This window comes from Mytilus galloprovincialis, chromosome 8 (assembly GCF_965363235.1).
Source record: "Mytilus galloprovincialis chromosome 8, xbMytGall1.hap1.1, whole genome shotgun sequence".
In the NCBI taxonomy this organism is placed as follows: Eukaryota; Metazoa; Mollusca; class Bivalvia; order Mytilida; family Mytilidae; genus Mytilus; species Mytilus galloprovincialis.
In genome coordinates, this window is record NC_134845.1 from 41,857,617 (window position 1) to 41,881,880 (window position 24,264).

The following is a 24,264-nucleotide window of genomic DNA, read 5'->3' on the forward strand; positions in this document are numbered from 1 at the left end:
TTGCTTAGGTTGTTCATGAAAAAACACATAAAAAGAAATCTATGAAACAGAATTTTGTAAAATGATATAAAAATGTTTTAAAACTGAACCAATACATACTCTTGGTTCTAACATGAAACAATGATTGTCTGAAATAAAATATAAGAAGATAGGTTTAATAATATGTTTTAAGATATCAAAAATAAAAATAGTGTCACCATAATTTTTTTCTTGATTCAAGTAAAAAATTAACATTTCCCATTTGTCCATAATAAATTTTGAACTAAAAGTGGTATCTACCTTTTAATAGCTTCTTTGAAAAATGAATTCTTACAGCAAAAATAATTGGTATTTTTTAAACGATATTCGATAATTCAAATTGAATAAAAAAACTATGTTTTTTTTTTTATATAAATAAACATTGTTGCCAATACATTGAAAATCTGTCTCCAAATTTGCAAATTTGGGCAAAGATTTTTGACCGATTTTTACTGTGATTGTATAATTCAAGATGGCTGTGTACCCTGAACAACCATAATATGGCTTTGAGTTGTAAGCATTGAAGCTGTTTAAAGTTTTTGCCTTATTATTTTAATCACGAGGATAACTTATCAAGACAACTGTAGTTCATTTTCATTGGTTCAAAGGGGTAGTAGGTAATCGGCAGTTTTAAATTGCAATCGGACTGTCGGAAATAGAAGATATTGACAGTATTCAGATCACTTTTAGTTTTGGTTTAAGGAGTTCGAATTTATCTTGTTTCAGTTTAAAATTGTGTTCTTTGTGATTTTATATTTTGAATGTCAGTGTTGTTTATAACGATAATAGTGCTGGCAATGTGAAAGGTGCTCGAAATTCATCATTTCATATTTGGTTAAGTTTTAAGAAAATATCCGAATGTTTACGGTATGTCTTATTGTTAGATAATTATAGATTATCGTTGACCATGTCAACGAGATAAGATTGATTTTCACGCTTGAGAGCCAGGATGTCGAAAGCGAGAAAAATAATCGAGTTGAGATAACCAATGATAATCTGTTTATCGCTATTTTACCTATGACATCGATGTCAACTTATGTCAATTTCATTAGCAAGGCCATGTGCCTCTTACGTTTCTAGCGATAATCTTCCATCTCAAGCGAGTAGCATGATATGAAAAATTATCACCAAAAAAGATCAAAGGAAAAATGCACAAAATAGCAAACATTTTTTATAAATTTGTCTAAAACGGCCTGTATTATATATCGCAGATTGAAGTAGTTTTTTTTCTGTTGTCTTTAAATAAACTTTGTCTTTACTCGCTCTTTAATTTTTAAGATTAAAATCCCATTTAGTGTTATTCCTGAATAACCATAAAATTAAGGACCAATCCTGAATTTCCGGTACTTTTAATAGAACCTTTCTATAGTATTTAATTATTTACATGATGTCGTTTCAAAAATGCATGAAATGAATGAAATATTTGGAACTGGTCGTTAGGTCTCTTGTTCGTGTGTCGAAACCTAAAATTTATTAACAAAAAATGATAACCAGTTTATGATTTTAAGAGGTTGTAAAATACCAGAACTGTTAAAAAAAAGTCAATTCTGCTGAAAAAACGCCGTCCAATATTCGGATTCAGTAATATGAAAGGCATCGAGTACAAGATAATGCACTTAGCAAACGATTTATTCAATTGGATAAGCATAAGTTGTTTATTTTCTCTAATTGAGCATCAAATACGTGTTACTTGACACCGAGCAAATGTTTTTAAGTTAATCCATAATTCGTTAGATTAAAGTCATATGAAACTTCAAATTAACAAAAAGGATGCATATGTGTTATACCTTAATGTCTAGTTTTTATTATAAAACTTATGTTCATATACTTTTTTCTCAAGAAAATTCATCAATTTTTCAAAATTTAAAAGAAATTTCCTTTTTTTTAATTGTTTGCTTCCAGTAAATAATTCGTCGATATGTTTTCCGTATGCAGTGAACTCAGCGTTTTTCGTAAAATCCAGTAATTGCAATACGCATGGATCTGTCATTGAAATACATTGAAAGTGTTATACACGTGCCCTATATTCGTGCTTATTCGTTGATTGTTTACTAATGTGACAATGTAAAACTACGGCTTCAAAACAGGACAATTAATTACAAAATATTGATGCGTAAAAATTAATTGAATCGTGTACAGCAGACTAAGTTTATGATACATACATGCATTGGGTAAACAATATTGTCCACCAGTCACTCTTTTCATTCGACTTTAAATTTGCAATTAAGATAATCATTAACAAATGGCATTAAACGAACTAATGCTAATAAATGACCATTTCATCTATTGTGTCCCCCATCATAGAGTTGCCGTCAACATTATTGATGTCATTTAGAACATACATGTATTAGACCTTTTAATACGTGAGACGTTCTGGCGTTTAACAGTGGACACGTTTTGGCGGATAACAATTATCGGACACGTTTTGGGGTTTTGGAATCGGACCCGTATTGGGGTTATGGAATCGTACACGTTTGGGCAATATTAAACAATACGGACACGTTTTGGGAGAATAGACACGTTTTGGGGGAATCGGACACGTTTGGGAGGATTGACAAGTTTGGGAGTGTTACATTTATTCTAATGTGTTTTAACTAATAACATATACAGAGGGTTTTAAACAACAAAGGAACTCATTGGAAGTTCAAAAAGTAATGCATCTGCTTCACGGGTTGGAAAGGAGAGTGTGATGGTGATGATAAAAAGGTGCCATTCGACAAAAGACATAAATCCATCAAAACGATGCCAAAGAAATAAAAAATAAAAATGGACAAACAGCAGCTACAAACATTACAAAGCATTTTAATGACTACTTACCACTAGGTAAATTGTTTAAGTACCTTAATATCTATGCCTTTCAACTAAAGTTGACATGAACGTTGTGAGTGTCTACAGCTCCAAGGAAACAAGATGAGTCGACAATTATCTGATACATTACTCTGTTATTACATCTTTAATTATATTAAACAAATTCAAATAACAAGTATATCGAATGTTTGTAAGGAAATAATTGAAAACTTACCACTATGTTTGATAGCAGACCTGTAGATAGATAGATGACAGTGAAACGGCTTATTAAATAGCAAGCTAAATTAAAGTACTTGGTGAATGTTCTGCCAGGTTTGCAACATCGATTAGTGACATGTGTTGTTTTTCCTTCTTATAATTTACTGAATAAGCAATTAATTTGTCAACGTGTAACATCCTTTATCTGTAACTAAAAATATTTTCACTTCTTGATCGATACTAATATTGCATCAGTAAATTCAAACATTAGTAAGAAGAATATGTGGTTTGATTGCCAATAGACAACTCTCGACAAGAGACCAAATGACTTAGAAATTAACAAGCATAGGTAAACGTACGGCCTTCAATAATGAGCAAAGTCCATCCCTCAAAAAACCTATAAAAGGCCCCGAAATGACAAATGTATAACAATTCAAACAAGAAAATTTATAGCCTAATTTATGTACAAAATAATGCACCCAAAAACATGTGCAGCACAACATCAAACACCATCACTTATTAAGTCTGGAGAAAGTCTCATACAGAATGTGGCGGCCTTAAACTAAGAATCAGCAACAGAAACAGAGACAGAATCAAAAGGTCCATCAAGAGCAGGTAATGTTGTGTTTCAAACAAAACATTGCAATATAAACACACAAACCAACATGTAAGACGAAGTAGTAAATATTTCGGAATATATAAACAGAAATCTTTCCTCAGAATCAGTATAATGATGTTAGTAATTAGATCAATCAATTTTAATATAATCAAGCAATCAAAAAGTAAATGTAACACAAAGAACTCCAGTGTCTAAGACTCGCGTTTCCCCTCTAAGGAAGACACACTCTTTGTGCTCAAAGCAAAGAGATGGAATGGAAAATTGACCAATAAAAAAGATTAATACAATTGATAACTAACAGATTTTTAACCATCTTCATTTTGTTCTGATCCACAGTTGTTGTTCAGTAAGATTTGATTTTTTATCATGACGTTTGAAGTTACATCTTACTTTCTAGTGTTTTCTATATACAATAGTAAACGTAGTTTATACAATTTATGATACTTCTTCTGTTGATTATGTTAAATGTTGTTCTTTGAATGATATAAGTTAAATACCAAAGACTTTTGAAGCTGTGTTCCTTACTTTCTTGATAAATACAATAACTTATTCCAAAATTGATATGTCATTCGGTTCAAAGAAGTTGTTATTAATCGTTTTATACATTTAATCATTAAAAAATATATGTTTGCATGAGATATGTGTAGAGTGTGGTTAACAAAAACTGTAATATTTCATTTATGCAATTGTATTATACCTTTATATGATACTGTAAGGTACTTTTAGATATATTAAGATATATTTCTTAAAAGTACGTTGATAATAATTGCAAATTATGCACAAGTGAATAGTGACAGGCTTTGTTTTTCTTTGCTAGTATAATTGATTATCCATATTATGTTCTTCTTGATGGTTAACGTGTAACACCCTTCTTGATTGATAATCAATTTATGTATTATGACAAAAACATCATTATATTTTATCATGTAATTTTTCGTTACCTGCGCAGTATCTTCTATTCAAAACGACCCGAATCATCTTAAATTTGCTGGTTGGTCCTTTTTTATAGACTGCTTTATAAATTTATTATTTATATAATTATAAAGATTAAATCTAAGTTGTAAAAATTTCAATATTATATATTCTACAGTCGGGTTGTTGTCGCTTTGACACATTCCCCATTTTTTTCCCAATTTTTCATAAGATAATAAAATTTCACAAAATTATCAAACAAATTTTGACTGTAAAAAAACTCATTATATCAGGATTAAAGTTTTTATTTGCGCCATACACGCGATTCCTTTACAAAAGACTCATCAGTGACTCTCGAATAAAGCAAATTTTAAAATGTCAAATTAAGTGTCAAGTTGGAGAGCATTAAGGACCAAACATTCCGAAAGGTTTTGCCAAATACAGCTAATGTAATCTATTCCTGAGATAGAAAGGCCTTAGTATTTTATACTTGCTTTTTCAAATCCACAACAGTAGACGTTCATATTTGAGTTTCATATAAATGGTCAATACCTTATTCTTTTATCAAGCAGTATTTAATGTCATTTACATACCTAAACGATGTTGTTTGTAGCTTTGTCTGCGAGATCAATAAAACATTTGTAATGGAGACTCCTAAGCAATGTTTGAAGTATTGAAAGTTCGATGAGCATGTGTTTTTATAGACCGATTTAGTTCTGATTTATCACAACGACCTCACAGCATTAACATATTCTGACAGTCAATTAGGTCTGCGTAGTCCATTGCATAGCATTATCCTCGACTTATTCTATTCGTGTTTGTGTTGTTTCAAATTGATGGATTTCGGACTTCGGATAACACATTTCGAAGAGAAGTTTTAATGACAATGCTTAGTTTACTTTAAATAACAAGGCCAGCTGAATTGTATATGAATAAAGAACAAGCACAAGCCAAAGGTTTACTCTTGTAGTCGTAAATATTGAGATCCTAAAAAACGTGTTTGTAATTGAACGTATTACTTGTAATTGGTTTTGTATAGGTATAAGATACGATAGATAAATATTGATCTTTCAAATTGTTTAGTATGTACATGTGAACGGATTTCTGATGGTGGATATTGCCTAAGTTGATATTGAGTATACATGCTTAAGACTTCTGAGGCTGTTCTCCTTTCTATTTTATTTAATACAATAAGTTCTTACCAGGTTCAATCCACCATATTCTACATTTGAAAATGCCTGTACCAAGTCAGGAAAACGACAGTTGTTGTCCATTCGTTTGATGTGTTTTGGCATTTCATTTTGCCATGATTAGAAACTTTCCGATTGAATTTTCTCGGAGTTCATTTTTTTTTTTGTGATTTTATTTTTTGTTATGACATTCATAGGACATTCCGTTCACAGAAATAGTCGCAATTCTTTCAATATATCTTGTCATAAATACAAATATGTTCCGTTTGAGTCATATGTAGAGTATGGTTTACAGAAACTGTGAAATTTAATTTATCTATTTGTATAATTTTTCCTTATATTATACTTTATATCTTACTGAATATTGATAGATTCAGATATTAAAGCAAATACATTTGTTAAAGTACTTTAATAATACTAACTAATTATGCAAAATTGAGTAGTGACAGACTCTGTTTTTCTTTGTTAATATAATTGATTTTGCAATTTATGTATTACTTGATGTTGTATAAGTAACATCTTTCTAAAATCGTCATGAATATATTGATTATGATTGCATCAGAGAAATTTCACATGTATCTTTAAAAGTACACTAGCAATGGCAATTTTGAATGAGTTATAAAACGGATTTGTTCAATCCGTGATACTGCAAAAAGGCGGCTACAAGAACTTCACGTTCATCAAAAAATAGCGGGTTAAGAAGAAACGACATTGATACAGGTTTCGATCGAGCTTATAACATAAGCCGAGATGAACGTTTAAAATGTACAGATTAAAAGGTTAACAACACAGTGCCGTTTCTGCAGACTTACCATCCAGAATTCGACAAGTCATCACACCTTATCCGCGGAAATTGAAAAACTATCCAAGATCTTTCCCGAGCAATCTGCACCTGCTTCATGTAGCCATACAGACTAGCTGTAGAGAGCTCATCAATCCTCTAAACCAGGCTCCTTTGTTTTCTTGCTCTTGTAGGGGATGCCAAAACAAACGATGTCTGTCTTGCAAGCAAATACATAATATATAGACGGAACACACTTTATGTTGCATCTTCTACAGTGTTAATATGGTAACTAGTATGTTGGTGAGTCAGTGCAGCCATTTCGCAAACGTATGAACGACCATAGTAGCGACTATGACTATAAATATAACTACACAGTCTTTTGATATCCCGTTACATTTGTCAACTCTAATAGTATACCAGTTTAAATCGCAGGGTGCTATTCATTTGATATGCATAAGTACGCAATTACGTTTAATTACTCAACATTTGTAAAAAATAATATTTATTATCAAACTGCTATTTATTAGGGTTCTAAACATTTATAGCCTCTGTTGTATCGATCCTGTCAGGATGGTACTTCGTACACTAAAGGAAAAAAAAAATCTGTACACATAGCTTTATGTTTTTATTGTCGTGTATTGTCAAGCTTGGTTACTTATTTGTTTCTCAGTCACTGAATGGACGATGTTGTTCCATACTATAAAGGAAGTATACAATGTATGCACAATAATAACTTAACGTCAAGCTACCCCGTGGTGACAATACTTAGTTACATATCTTGATAAGACCATCCTTCAAGTTTTTTGGTGGGGTTCGTGTTGCTTAGCCTTAAGTTTTCTATGTTGTGTCTTGTGTACTATTATTTGTCTTGTTTGTCTTTTTTTTGTGTAGCCATGACATTGCCAGTGCATTTTTTATCTATGAGTTTGACTGTTCCTCTGGTATCTTTTGCCCCAACGTTCGAACAATGATACTAAAATATTCTGAATTTTTTGGTGTGTGTCTTATAAATATGCGAATCTGAAAACGACTTGATCAATAAGGGTAGTAGTATACAGCTGTTTGAAATTCATAAATCGATTGAGAAAAAAACAATTCCGGGTTGCGTTTTATCAATATATTTTATTGTTTAAAAGGGAACACTATCACCCAAAAAAAATTATGAACAAATGTTAAGTATTTTGGATCATTTACATCTTTCATCAGTAAGATTTTAAATTATTCTTATCTCGAAAAGTGAAAGTCAAACTGGAATCACAATCGCGATCGTTATACAAGTTATCCCGAATCAATACGCTGGTAATTTTTTTCAATATTGATGTTTTGGAGGAGGAATAAATTCCTTAAAATTGAAAGCATTCTGTTCTTGTTTTCAGTATTATCCTATGGCGAAACTATTCTTAACTTTCTTATACAAAAACTCTAATTGGTGCCAAAGCTTTATTCCAAAATCCTTCCTCATTGCGTTTATCTACCCTAGACCAAGCAGTGTGGTGGTCTATGATTGTAATGGTAAGTCTATTGAGACCTGCCTTAGTGTGGCTAGATGTTCTCAAATGTCGAGTGAGAGGAAAGTTTGAATTATATTCATACTATTAGATGATCGTTCATCCGTTTGTGAATAAGCTGTTCTGACTCGCCAAATAAATTCATCATAAATACCAGAATTTATATAAATTTTAAAACAATTGCATTTAAAATGATAGCGTGAAAAAACATTACATAATGAATAAATTAGCATCGTTAAACGTAACAGACCGTTATTAAGGCAGCAGAGAGCCAAATGAAATGATCTATAGAAATGTGGAAAATATATTCATTGCTCCTGACGCAACAAAAAAGTTATCTTTAATCAATATGGGGTAGCATAGTACATTACAAGCATAGCTATCTTTAATTTACACATCAGTTGACATATGAACAAAGAAAACAACCACAAAGTAGACAAAAGAAAGATAACAAGAAATAGAAAAAGGAAAAGAAAGAGAAAATGAAGTACAGAAAAGAAAAAAACAGAGAGACAAGAGAGGAAAGGAAAGTAATATACTTAAATAACTTACATTTCAGGAATATCTAAATGCTGCTTGTAGAAGAATTGTACAGTATACGGTTATTATAAGGTATACTTGTGTTTTGTCAAAATATAGCTATAAGAAATCGACCGATTTTGATGTTTTGTTCAAATATTTGATTTAAACTCAAATATAAGCTTTGAGGAGATGTTATCCAAACCACAATCTAAGCAGGCACAAAAGTAATTTACTAAAACTATATGCATTGTTAATATTTAAAAGTATCTAAAAGAACAGGTAGGTCTAATTAAACTGCAATGCTATTTTTTGGTACACTTTTTTTATCAAAAGTAATTTCACAAAAAATATTGATCTCCGAGGAAAATTCATAAACTTAAGGAAAGTCTTGAATCTAATCAATATCTCAAACACATCAAACGAATGGATAACAACTGTCATATTCCTGACTTGTTACTGGCATTTTTTATATAGAAAATGGGGGCTTGAAATATTCTATTTTCAGTTTCCAGTCTTAATCTATGTTGTTTTTGGTATACTGTTATTTGTCTTTTTGTTGTAAATTACAATTTCAAATGTTGACAAAGCTTAAACTGTTCAAGCTCGAGTTGACATTTTTTCTAACCAAAAAACGAAAGATATCAACTTGGAATTGAAATATGACAAGTTCAAAATGACAAATTTGTTCAATAAATAGACCGATCTTTTGTTCTCTAATCACATTTTCTTTTAACAACCAGTTTGCTAATAGTCGTATTGTAGCGTTGTCGTTTTTATGGATTCTTGTGTGTCGATGTGTTATTTTGAGGTAGCGTAAATTACGTAAAATCCAAGTTCAAATGGCACAAAGAAAACAAACCACACTACAAAGTTTCAATTCAAATCACTATGTTATCTGTTAAATGTATATCAGTTTGACATAATAAAACAGTTGAACAATAATCCTAATTCACTAACACAATATTACTCTCTAGTCTTCTAGCTTACTATCTCCCCCCTCTGATCTCTCTCGCATCCCCTTATATACATAATTACAGGCGGTTTCCTGACGGTTCCAAAGATTGGGTACCGGGTGGTTCTGCAGATACCCGGCGGTACCTCAACGGTTCTTAAGATGGGCTACCGGTGGTACCCTGACAGTTTCAATGATGTGGTACCGGACGGTTCTTACGATACTGGGCGGTGAATTTAATTAATATAGATACCGTTCAAATAAATAAAAATACCGGGCGGTGCCCTATAGAAAGGTAATTTAACCCAATGTATTGAATAGAAAGACATCTTAAATAATAATAAAATATACTGTCAAAACTAAAATCGCTACAGTATGTTAAACACATTATGATGTTATATCACTTGATGATTTATATGTGCATGGTAAATACTACACTGTGAAGATGATTAAGATTAAAGACAAAAAGACGCGTATAAAGATGTCGTCGACGTCTACTGGTATTCCTCATTATTTAACATGTGTTTAACTGTAAAATTGTATAAAAACCAATTGCTGAAGTTGATTTTAGTTTCCTAATAATAATCAGGAGTCATTGTGATATATTATGTCAGGATGTAAATGTTAACATAAAATCTAACATTGAAATGATAACTTTCAGACACTTGTAGGAATATAAGTTGTTTTAATTCGAGATTAATATATATTGTCACGATACGACAAATCGAAATCTTGTTACGATATTTTTTCAGTTTTGTCTTACGAAACCTTAAAATGTATAAATATACGTTAACTGCAGAAGAGAAAATCGATTTTTATCTACAAAATATTTATACCTGTACAAATTTTCCTTTCTCCAAACTGTGTGTCCATATCTAGCAATTGCATGCATACACCAAATACATGGGTGATGTTACCTTTATTTCCTTCTTGTATAATACTCGAAAGTGAATCAGAACGAACATACAATTAGTCCTCTAGATCTGGGCTGAATGTGTTTTCATGGAATCATGAAAAAGGCGATACCCAGAAGTAATATTATTTTCAAGACTTAACAACTACAAGTCAGTCTTTATGAAATCAGACGTTTTTGATAAACTTATGTTAGATGTACGTTTCTAATCTATGTTTACCTAATACAATTTTGCTTAGTACAATTCACGGTAGTGTTAACAAACGTCATTATACTATTCAACGTGTTGCCTGTAAATTGTCTATTCATAAAAAGATTACAAACACATCTACAGTATGAAATTCGAAAACACGGCTTAGTCAATGCGAAATCATGTACATGTATTTATAATATATTTGTTATCATCAGGTCAAATGTGTTTATTAAAATAAAGGAAACAGTAGTACTCCGTTGTTCGAAAGTCATAAAAAGATTAAGAGAAAACAAATTCGGGCTACAAATTCAAAGAGAGACTAAAGATACCAAAGACACACTCAAACCCAAAAGTAAAAAAACAACAGACAACTATAAATAAAAAAAAAACCATACAAACAACAAAAAACAACAAACAACATTACATAAAACACCACAAACAAAAATAAAGAATTTGTGCTAAACGAACCCTACCAAAACCCGGGTGATGTAAGGTGCTTTGAGACAGTTAACAAACACCACAGTACCAGATATGTAGAGGGCATTACGCAGGTAGTACTAAAGTATATTGGACTTTTCTATAAATGTCTTTAAATTCACCATGAGCTTAAACTAGATGAACAATCAAAAATATGTAATTCAACATTTTTCGTTGACACCTTTTCCCCGACGGAACATTTATAAACATAAAGACTACCGCTACATAATTATGCTCAGGACACAAAAAACACAAAATTATGTGACAGGATTCCATTGATTATAATACTATTATATATATCTTCCCTTTTGAATTCCTATTAGTTGATTTACTAAATGTCAATTACAGAACAATCAAACAATGGTTAGAGGTCATCAATTTTATTCGAAATAAATGATAAAACCTGACCTGCCAACCTGCGAAATCAAATATATCAAAATTAACTACTAAAAAAAACAGACACTTGGCAGTTTGCGTGAAATTTTTGAAACAGACTTTGAAGAGGCCATCGCACACTCTAAAATCGATGTGCATAGCTTATTGTATATTTCTTTCAAACAACAATAATATATAGGCTACTATAAAAAGATATAAAAAAAAGAAAAAACAAAACAAAACAAAAAGAAAACAAAGAAAGAATAAAATGATATTTCCCATTCTTATAACTTGTATATGTATTAACTTATCCAGTTTAAAACCCGGATGTAAATATAGTAGTGAAAATTCCATCCACAGGTAATTTTCAAATAAGATTTAAAACAAGGGAAGTCCAGAAAACCAACTAAACGAAAGGAATATAACTGTCATATTTCTAATTTGTACCAAGCTTTTTTTCGAAGAATGTAGTAGGGTTTCAATGCTCTATGACTTCGTAGTTTAATTGTCATTTTTTTACTTTTTTTATTCGAGCGTCACTGATGAGACTTTTGAAGACGAACGCTCGTCTGGCGTAAATAAAAAATATTTATATTAGTATCTATGATGAGTTTATTAGCTAAGCCTTTCACTTACAGGTTAGTTGTTTATCATTCTGTCACATTGACAAATTGAGTCAACAACATAAACTTACACAAACTGACATAATTGGTAAGCACACCAATACTTTGGATCTAACAGCTACAACTGTGTAAACAATTTAAACAATTCAAACCTCATGCATAAATTTCCTTGGCAAAAGCATGCGTCTCAAGGCTGCCTAGAAATATTTTACATCAGGTTTCATATAATACATATGTGTTCAAATTTGAATAAAAAATAGAATATATCCTAACAGGAGCTCTTAAGCATACGTCCTGGGCTATTACGGGGTTATTATACAGTTCAACTCTCAGTGCTATCCGTTTGGGATGTATTAAGACCCAGCTTCTGTTGTAATTTCTTACTATGCCAGTTGGAATTTAATAGTGCTATTTAATTTGAGATGTTTAAATACGCAAAATTAGACCAGTTTAAATAGTATAGCGCTATTCATGTAGGATGCATGTCTATGCAGTCTCTATTGGAACAGCTTGACTTTCGCCCCTGTGAAATTGTAGAATCGTACTGGTTCATATCGCATGTAACTATCATTTTTAAATGCAGATCTGAAAACATATCTATACAGTCTCTGTTGTAAATTCTTATGATAAAAGCAGTTGTCAGTTTTCTGTTGTTGTAAGATTGTTTATTATGTCCAGTATCATAAACACAGAGTGTTTTGTTGCATCGTGTCACGGTGCGGAGCTATACGTTTCAGTCAACATACACGCCATCTTGAAATAATTACTAATCACATATAGATTTTGCATGGTTGCTTGATGAGGCAGACATACAGCAACAGCTTTTGCCTAAAGGAGGCTCGCGGGTGTAAAAATTTCAGCAAAAAATTAAATATGTGTTTTACATTGCAAATTTTATTTATTACACTATTAGTTACTCATATTATATTATCTGCCTTTGGTGCAAATATGCCATTTTTTGGGCATTAAACTTGAAATATCTTTTTTGTGTACATATTTTATGTTATACACATTATCAAATTGTTTGAACTTTAAATTTACCAAATAGAAATAGATCACTATCGCAACAATGATTTTAACTCCTTATAAATAATTGATAAAATCTAATTAATGGCATTGGAAATTAAATTGATATGTACAAAGAGTTAATTGCAGATTTACTTTATATTTACGGCTTTTCATATAGAAAAAAATGGATATATATATATATATAAAATTGAAAAATCATTGCCTAAAAATACTATTAATGCGATTCAAGATATTGTTTTATGTACAGGTATTTCACGTTTCGAGTATTATCACTTTAGTGAAGATTATATATCATATTTTTTGTACATGTCTGAATCAATGAAGTGAACTTCTGTTTTCTTAAGGAGCAATAAACATCTTAGTGAAGATTAGTTTGATGAGTTTTTCCTTGAAGTTTTCGATTCCTTCTTGGTTTTATTGAAATCTTTTTCTTTTGGAAGCCTTGACGTTTTGCGGGCTTCTTTTAGTTTTTGTTGGATTGTTCCAGTCCGTTTCACCTTTTCATCCAATTGGTTTCCTAACTTGCTGTAAAATTTTATTGTATTCCCAACTTTGGAATCAGTCGGTAAGTCAGTTATTTCATCATTTGCATTGGCAGTTTGGTTATTACCAGGAGGTTTGTACTTATCATTCAATTCAGATTCACTGGAATGTTTGGAAGTGTTCATAAATCCGTCGAACGGAAAAGCTTCTGGTTCATATTTATCATCATGAAATTTGCTGTTATCTATATCAGTTCTTTCTTTTTGTGTCTGCATATCATTATGAACAGATATATAAAATTGGCCACATTTCATATTTGGTTTGCCTTGAGTGGTATGACATTCTTTGATAGAAATATTTTCGTATTGATTCTTTGATTTACATTGATGTTGGGTTCCTCTATTTGAAGAATTTTCAAATTCATTTCTAACGCCATTTTTGTTTGTTTCTTCCATTTGATCGCCTATAATTTTATTACCTATAGCGGAATTGCTGGTTTCATTTTTTATTTCCTCAGAGCCTTCGGTTGTTATTCCGAAACTGCCTTCAGTAATCTTTTCGTTTATCGGTTCACCCTTTTTTCCAAGACAACGACAACTTTGATCAATGTTTTCAGCATCTCCTGTTTTCAAGGCACATTCTGGTTTCACATCTTGCTCTGTGTGCGGAGAAACTTGTTTACTTGGATCAACACTGAATTCTTTTTCTTTTTCTTTTTCACTATTAAACATTGGGTTGATTGATTTGAAATCCCCCTTTTGTGATAAATCGTTTAGTGGATCCTTATTATTCGGTTTAGTTAGCTTTAATTCAGAATCATTTGCGTGGGAATCGCCTTTAAGTGCATCTTTAGTGCATTTAACAGGATCTAAAATTTTATCGCTTGTAATATCATCTTTTGTAGTAAGAGTATCAGTTGGTTTACAAGGTTTCGGTGGTGTAAATATGTTGTCTGCGGATTTTTTTCGAGGTGCTGTTTTTTCCTCATAATTTGTCTGAACCGTTCCCTTTGCTAACACTGGACCATCTTTATGTAGAAGTAGAGCTGGCCAAACGACATATTCAACAGTAGTACCAGATCTATTATACTTATTGAATTTGTTTGGATCCATTGCCTGGTCTTGAAAAACATCATAATCAATCACCATTGGTGGATTCGATGAAACCGCGTGCCAGCACAATTCTGAACATTTCATTACGAAATGTTTTGCACTTGACAACAAGTCTGGATTAAATGAAATATAGTCTTCCCAACATTTCTGCAAGATACAAATTGTGAAGCAAAAAACGCTTTTTAAAATTTGAAATAAACACAATTATGTGAACTAGAATTCATGCACCGATCAAATTTTTAATATCACTGATAGGTTTTACACAATATGTATTTATTCAAATGCTTTAGCACTGAGAACTTTTCAGTAACTTCTTTGGAGAACATCTATTTGATGCATTTTACAAATATTTTAAAGTTGTCTCTTGTAGAATAATTCAAAAAGTCCATTATTTTAAATAATGCTACCTTGTTTATATAGCCTCTCTCCCTAAAATTGTTAAAAGAAGTGGAAAACAAATAGTTAAAGGTGTGTGTAAAACGTTGATTTTTTAACGTTGGTTGTGTGTTTAATCGAATCATCTAGTATTTTCAGGAAACATATACTAAAATTGCTTAAGCATCAACTACAGTAATTCTTATTAATTATCTGCTACATATTGTTTATTCTTTAGTTTTCTATGCTGTGTCATGTGTACTATTGTTTGTCTGTTTGTCCTTTTCATTTTTAGCCATGGCGTTGTCAGTTTGTTTTAGATTTATGAGTTTGAATGTCCCTTTGGTATCTTTCGTCCCTCTTTTTTAATATACACTTCATTTCTCGACACGATACAAACAAAAAGGTGTATACATTGTACTACCCAGTAATATTTTCTTTGTGATAGTAGACTTTAAAAAAAAATGTTGAGAAAAGAATAACATTTTGTAATGAAGATAGCACATTGTTAGATTCATTTTCACAGAAGAGTATCGCCATTTTCAGATCACGGAGAACACTATTCTAACTATATCTTATTAGACATTTCTTCTTTAAATTCTGCAAAAAATGTATCAAATTTTATTCATTACGGAAATTGTTAGGATTATATTATGTGATTACTAAAGTATATATATTTATTATTAGTGCATTTACCCTAGAGTTGAGCAAGAGCTACCCTTTTTTTATTAATATCGCAGGTACCTACAATGTCACCAGTTACAATTGACTGGTAATTCCGTTCCTTTACGTATATACTGTTACGTTATAGGTATAAGAAAATCTTGTAAATTATAATTATATGTTCAACTTGTTGGTCATATTAGTGGGAGATATTATGCAAATAATTGTGCAAATCGTGAAACAAGCATGAAATTTGGTATAAAGGTTGACTTAATGATACTTACAAGAAATCGGCGGCTAGCCATTAAAAAAAATTATGTTTTCAAGATGGCCACCGCTCATTATGCAAATTATGTGGATTATGGAGCATATTCGCGCATGTGCAAATCCTGAACATGTAAAACCTATTTTTTTTTTAGTTTATACGACACATGTAAGGAAGGTAGCCACCAAACATGATGATCTTTTTTTCTAAAAGAAGGTAAAAGAAAAAGTTTTCCTGAAAATTATGTATTTTTGAACTGGAATAAGCAGCCATTTTTATAAAGTAGTGGCCATTTTTATAAAGTAGTGGTCATTTTATAAAAAAAAAACATTTTTTATATGGCCAGCATTTTTTCCTTAAAAAATATGTAATAATGATTGTTCGTGCTAATTTTAATGCTTGTATTGTGATTTGCACAATTCTCTCGATTTTGCTTTCTAATATCTTCCAATGATTTTCACTGTTCATCAGGTAAAGCAGGGGCGGATCCAGCCATTTTAAAAAGGGGTCCAACTATATGTCCCCATTCAAATGCATTGATCGGCCGAAAAAAGGGGAAGTTCAACCACCGGAACCCCCCTCTGGATCCGCCACTGTTAAGATACCCGCTATGCTGTGAGATGTTCTTGAATTAGATTTACATTTGTACATTTTTAACATGTTTATTAATTTTTCAAACTTACCTTCTTAACTGTATCTATTAAAGTCATGCTGTAATTGAGTTGAAACTTAGTATTTTCTTGAAAAGGTTCCATAGATTCAATCAAAATTTTGTCTCTCACATCATAGTTCTCATGATTTCCTTTTTTCTGTGTGACATAAAAGGTTGATACAATAGAATCGAACATAAAATACAAATCGATTGAAAAACGAATTAAATGCTTATTTTATATAATTGTGCTATTTTTAATTATTTAGAAAAATATAATTGGCGACTGGAGATTAAAGAAATAGACTTTATACTGTTCGAATTATTAATTATTTCGGTTCTTTACATACAGCTAATGATACAACTTGTTATGAACTTTATAACATTACAATGCATTTTGATTGGTTCCATAATATACTTGTGATATAAAGAAATATAAGTTTTTCATTCTGCCGTCGATAGCCGAAAACTAACGGATGTTAAAACCTGGAAAGATACTTCTGATAATTTGGAAGTTCCTCTTTTGTCTAAATATGTAAAACAAGATTTCGACAAGAAGACTTCTTTTTTGTGGTAAAAATGAGCCCAAGACACTACATTATGGTATTGTTCTTTATTTCAGAAAAATAAATATTCAAAAACATCACCGCATAAAATTATGATTAGAGGTGTTGAACGTGAGGTTAATCATTTTTGTGCCACATGTTAGACAAACTTAAATGTCATCATCCGGAAAGTTCTTCTGCATGGTCTCATCATAATGAATGACTAAATCAACATATTCATTTACAAGTACCATTTTTATAACATAACAATGCATTTTTATGGAACGGCATCACCACATCATGTAAGCAACATTTGCATCATGTCATAGTAGTTTCTTCTTATAAGGCAGTGATGGCGTTCCATACTTTTTGATTGGTTCCTTTATCTATAATACTAAAATTACGAGGTCCAATTTGTCAGCCGTCTCATCACGTAAAAACGACGAATAAAAGAATTCAGCTTTATATATAACTAATATAGTACAAAGGTGTAGATTAAAAATTACACCACTCCAGGCCCTTTTGTTTTCCACGTAATTAATATTGCCAATAATTCAGAAGTTCCGGGTCGAGTCCGATACCGATACCAATAGTATATTCACCTGTTACCTATTACCTTATCTGTACGTGTACCACCAAACGGTGTATTTAGGATTATGCTATATACACGGATCATAATCACAGGGTTGACACTACTAAATTCAATCATTGTCAAATTGTTACCTAATGTAGTATTTTAATCAGTAAGACTTTCTAAGATAACAATACGAATACTAAAAATCTGGACTAAAAATAAGGTGTATATAAAAAGGAACCGTTTTCAATGTGTTAGCGGGCATGACATAAAACAGTGAATCAAAGAATTAAACTTTATATATAACTTACATAGGACAATGCTGTTGATTAAAAAAATACTCCATTCCAGGACCTTTTGTTATCCAAATAATTAATATTACCAATAATTGATAAGTTCCAGTTCGACGGGTTCAAACAGAAAGATTTGAAAGCAGAGAAAACTGTGTATCTTATAATCGGCATGACTTTATCAGATAAAAAATAATACTAAAATAAGGCTTGCGCATAGTTATATACTTTAATTCAGTCACGGACCCGCGATATCACGGGTGTGTTCTGGTATACTTTAAAGACATTTAAGTTTTTTCATTCGGCCGTCGATAGCCACAAACTAACCCTCCCATTATTTAACCCACCCAATATTTATACGTAATCAGTGGTTTCAGTCTCATTTTCTGTGGAAGTTATATTTTTCAGCGTAAGATCGTGCTAAATTGTTACCGTGAATAGACGAATTTACAATGTAATTGAATGATTAAAGGACGATGGAGCTACATAGTTTATAACTTATAATTTGGATTCGGATTAGTTCGTAATGGATTCAGACGCCGAGTGTGAATTTCAGATTTATTGTTACCCGCTGGATATAGACATGCAATCAAAATGTTGTTGATAAATGGTGCTGAAATATTGATTGAATTAACTTGAATGTCTATTATTGTTTTTTCATATGAAATTGTAATAATTTTTTAAAACTTAATATCTTATTTGAATTCGTTTTAATCCTTTCTTAGCATTTATTTAGCATTGCGCTTTGCATCCAGTCGTCTCATGGTTTATATATCTGCATCTATTGACTGCGAAAGAGCAAAATTCTTTGTACAAAGTTACGAAACAACTATCTCAGCAAAGTTGACCTTGCATGCATTTTTAATTTTGACTATTTTGAAGGTCTCTTTAGTCTTTCAATGTCCTCTACATCACTGGCTTTCAAATGTGTCTGATTGAGTATATCTAGTGAAGGCAAATTCAGAAAAGTGCTTCGGACGTATTTGAATAACTTCTAACATCGGACTCGGACTTCTTTTATACTGAGTTTCACTGTGAGTTTTGCTTTGTGTTTCCTTATTCTACATTGGTTAGAGCTCGAGGTATAGGGTTAGTTTGATATCTCACAAAACATATTTAACCCCGCCATATTTTTTGCGCCTGTCATAAGTCAGAAGCCTCTGGCCTTTTTTAGTCTTGTATGTTTTTTTAATAATAACTCTTTCATATATTTTAGAGTTTTATGTGACGTCTATTCTTACACAATTTTATTTAGGGCCATCTAAGGACCACCTCTGGGTGCCTGATTTTCTCTCTGCGTAAAAGACCCATTGGTGGTATTCGGTTGTTGTCTGATGGTTGGTCGGGTTGTTGACTCTTTGACATATTCCCCATTTCCATTTTGAATTTTATTTGTTTTTGAGGAATAAAATTGAGTTTCAAGGGGAGTAAAACAGCAAGTAGATAGAAACAGTAGCACTGAAAAACATTATGAAACAGCAACCTCTGCAAATATTGGTGTTGATCCTACATATTTCATTAAAAATTAAAATATTTAAATGAAATTAAAAGTTCATATTGCAACTTTATTTTCGAAAACTCACTTTAAATTGTTAAAATTTCAATAGCTCCAATACCATGTAGAAGTAAAGGGTAGATACTACACATCTAGTTCTAATCAAAGTAAGCAATGTTGACGGAAGTCATGTTTTTCTACTAGCTAAGCATAACTTGTTCCTTTCATTCGAAGCTCTAAGATTGCCTGCCCCAGGGCATAACTTAAACAATATAAAACTAGAGGCTCTTTAGAGACTGTGTCGCTCAACTCGGTCTATGTGCATATTAAACAAAGATCACAGATGGATTCATGACAAAATTTTGTTTTGGTCATGGTAATGTGTTTGCAGTTCTCACTTTACTGACCATTCTTGCTACTTGTAATTATCTCTATCTATAATGAACTGTGCCCATTAGTAACAGAGGAAATTATTTTGTAAAAATTTACAAAAATTTACCAAATTAACGAAAATTGTTTTAAATTGACTATAAAGGGCAACAACTCCTTAAAGGGTCAACTGACCATTTTGATCATGTTGACTTATTTGTAGATCGTACTTTGATGAACATTATTGCTGTTTACAGTTTATCTCTATCTATAATAGTATTCAAGATAATAACCGAAACAGCAAAATTTCTTTAAAAATTACCAATTCAGGGCAGCAACCCAACAACCGGTTGTCCAATTCATCTGAATATTTCAGGGCTGATAGATGTTCACTTCTTTAACAATTTAACTCCTTGTCAGATTTGCTCTAATTCTTTTTGGTTTCAGAGTTATAAGCCGAAATTTACATTTTAACCCTATGTTCTATTTTTAGCCATGGCGGCCATCTTGGTTGATTGGCTGGGTCACCGCACACATCTTTGTAAATTAGAAACCCAAATGATGATTGTGGCAAAATTTGGTTAAATTTGGCCGTGTAGTTTCAGAGGAGAAGATTTTTATAAAAGATTACAAAAATTTATGAAAAATTGGTAAATAATGACTATAAAGGGCAATGACTCCTAAAGGGGTCTACTGACCATTTTTGGTCATGATGACTTATTTGTAGATCTTACTTTGCTGAACATTATTGCTGTCTACAGTTTATCTTTACCTATAATAGTATTCAAGATTTTAACCAAAAACGACAAAATTTCTTTAAAGTTACCAATTCAGGGGCAGCAAACCAACGTCCGGTTGACCGATTCACCTGAAAATTTCAGTCAGAACGATCTTTAATTGATAAATAATTTTACTCCCGTCAGATTTGCTCTAAATGCTTTGGTTTCAGAGTTATAAGCCAAAATCTACATTTTACCCCTATGTTCTATTTTAGACATGGCGACAATCTTGGTTGGTTGGCCGGGTCACCGGACACATTTTTTAAACAAGATACCCCAATAATTATTGTGGCCAAGTGTGGTTAAATGTGGCCCTATAGTTTCAGAGGAGACGATTTTTGTAAAAGTTAACGACGACGAACGACGGACGACGGACGCCAAGTAATGAGAAAAGATCAATTGGCCCTTTTGGCTAGGTGAGCTATAAAAAACTAACACCGTGGACACCCGTAGCCATATCTTTATACCGCATTTTGTAACCTTTGTGGCATGTGAGACAAACAGGGTGTATAGTTTCCGTACAATTCTGAATGTGTAGACTAAAAGATATATAGTGCACATTATATACTGGATTAAGTAATTAATATGTTCCGAAGTTCAACAGAAATACATATATAACATACAGTTATATGTAGTTCTTCATTAGCGACAATTGAACGATCATCACATCCACTATTGCGCACAGTTTCATTTTCAAGACTTTGGACTCTTTTATTCATTTGAGACATTGACTCTTGAATCTCTTGATTCTTAATTAAATAAATGTATAAATGTGTTAGATAATAGAATATCACATTTTGAAAATAATGTAGAAGTAGATAATAGAGTACTATTTCCAGAATAAGAAACAAACTTCAAGAACTTTCAAAGCGGTTTGTGTTTGTACCAGCCGACAAAGCAGACACAACTGTGGTGGTGTTGTGCCGTAAATACTACACGGACGTTCTTAAGAATGACATTTTAAATTCATTTACATTCAAGTTCATGCGTTCCACAGAGTCATATGGTAAAAAAAACATATCATAACCACATCAACACAAAAAAAAACGAATTTAAATATCGTTTCATTTCGGCCTCTAGTAAGTGTTCTACAACTTATCTGTCAGTGCTTTTAACAAGTTCCTTAACTACTATGAAAGAGCTTATCATAAACTATTTTAATAAAATATATGCACATAGTGGGATTAACTATTTTTGGAGTGTAAAAAATGTTTTAGATAATGTACGTGCTTTTGATGGTCATATTAACTCTGTTGACAGTTTTGATTTTTCAACTCTTTACACTACACTTCCACACTATCTTATCAAACACAAGTTTTCATTTTTAATGCAATAGTCGTTTGGTAAATCTAAATGCAAATATATTTGCTGCAACTCATTTAAAGCCTTCTTCTCTAATGAAAAAGATAAATATGCTAGATACATTTCCTGGAGGTGGGATGAGATGATTGAAGCTATTAATTTTCGCCTTGATAATATTTATGTACGTTTCGGTAACAAAGTTTATAGTACTAATTGCGCCCCTTTAATAACAGACTTGTTTTTGTACTGTTATGAATCACACGTTATGACTAAACTCAGTAAAGAATCGTCGAAATTGCATTTAATTGATGAATTGAACAACAATTCTGTTATCTTAATGAAGTTCACCCTAAGGAACTTACTTTAAATAAATCAAATTTAAACGGAAATAACTGCCATTTCCTAGCTATAGATATTTCGGTTTTAAACGGGAAACTCCACACTGAAAGTTACGACAAAAGGGACGATTTTTCGTTCCCTATTGTTAATTTTCTATTTTTGGATGGTGATGTTCCTTTGTTCACGGGTGTCATTCGGTTTAACGAGAGAAATGATCGTGAAAGAATATCGAACGGTGGTCAAGTATTTCGAGACGATCGGGAAAGCTCTGGTAACGGATCGTGAAAGAAATTAAATAGAGAAGACATATGAAAAGTCAGTTAATAATCTAAATTAATTAATTACACGGACTAATTTACAACAAAAGTACATAGTTTTTACAAAACAACGAAAAGCAGATTGCTTCTAGACATTTCAATGACATAACAAAATGTAAACAAACACGATTTTTTCACAAATTCGAAAAAAATAAACTACTTTTATCCGAATAAGGATATTCTATTTGAATGAATCAAATGGTTCTTTTAGTTTTTTTGTATAATTATAATCTGAAACTTGGTAAAAAAAGAAATATTTATACAAAATTATTTCGGATCGTGAAAGATCACGTACCGCTTTTTTTTTTTGTTATTACAAATTTGATGTCTATGTCTGGCTGTCGGACAGGGTTCGTATACGTTCGACCTTATGTTCCGAATTAATTGGCCAAATATAAGTTTTACATTTGTCAGTTTTAAGGTAATGTAAGGACCGGAACACCTATATTTGATGTACGGGATGTTTGTAGAGATCTGTATGACATGGTTCATCTGACCTTAAACCTGTTTTATGAATCATTGACAATCTTAAGGGCATACGATACAGTTTTGATACCGTATTTACAGTTTGACACTTCTAGTAAAAACCCTTAATATTACAGATGTTCAACAAATATAATATCATAAGTAAAGCAGACGAGATATTTCCGCATTTGCGCTCTGGTATTTTTTAGTCTGTATTATATTGTTATCTCTTTGGAAATCAATCCACATCTGCTACGTTGTATATAAAGATACATAGAACTTTAGAAAGTACTGTTGCACAAAATGTTGGTTCTCTTTCAATCTCAAATAGTTCATAAAAGATGCTGTTTTTGCTATAAGTTTTTGGTTGATGGTTAACATTTTGGTTTAATCACTGCATTCCAATATTATTGGCTAAATAGTGGCTGTTTGCTTGAATTGTACTAGACCGATTCTCAGAGCTCAATTTTTCACACTGATTTAGACACGTTTTGAGTTGGGTTTTTTTAACTTTCGAAGTAAAGTGTTGAATTGAAAAAAAAAATTATAGTTATTTATCAAAATAGTTACAGGCTTCAACCAGTTGCAGGTATATCAAATGGTAAAAGACAAATTGATTTCTGATTACTAGTATTTAGTCGGGTCACGCATTATCTTTCACGATCAAAATAATGCTTTGCCTGATCTTTCACGATCAAGCTTGATGAAAATTCAACAAAATGCAAGGTTTTCATAAACAAATTAACGCTTTTAATAGAAGAGCATACTTTTATTTTACTGTACTATCAAGATACATCAATAATTTAATTTCAAATATATCATGATATATTGAAATATGACCATTATAGGTACAAATAGCGTGTTTTTAAAAATTAATTTCATTGACATGCATTGCGCCTTTTGTGTTTTTTTTCATAAAGTACTGCATATTTTCTTAATCTTATTGCACAGTAATGTTGAGGAAGATGAACCATTTTGACAGACATATTTTTTCGTTCGGATTTGTTCCGCGTTTTGAAAATTAAGCGACTTTTTCACAGATTCTGAACTAGAATTTACATTAAATGTCTTTCAGGATCCGGTACTAGAGTTTTCACGACCGTCTAGCAATACTTGACCAC

At 31.7% G+C, this 24,264-nt stretch overlaps 1 protein-coding gene across 3 annotated transcripts in view; it reads right to left on the reverse strand.

Moving 5' to 3' along the window:
- The window catches only part of LOC143041953 (uncharacterized), a 129,945-nt gene that overhangs the window by 69,184 nt on the left and 36,497 nt on the right, over positions 1–24,264 (reverse strand). The window contains exons 9-10 of one of the 3 annotated variants that reach the window (XM_076214129.1): positions 16,703–16,828; positions 13,342–14,863 (exon numbers count right to left, since the gene is read on the reverse strand). The exons of the other annotated variants lie outside the window; for them this stretch is intronic. Of the exons in view, the coding sequence (XP_076070244.1) occupies positions 13,490–14,863; positions 16,703–16,828 (1,500 nt within the window). The 3' untranslated portion in view covers positions 13,342–13,489. Of the gene's footprint in view, positions 1–13,341; positions 14,864–16,702; positions 16,829–24,264 lie in introns of those variants that run through there. 3 annotated transcript variants of the gene reach the window in all.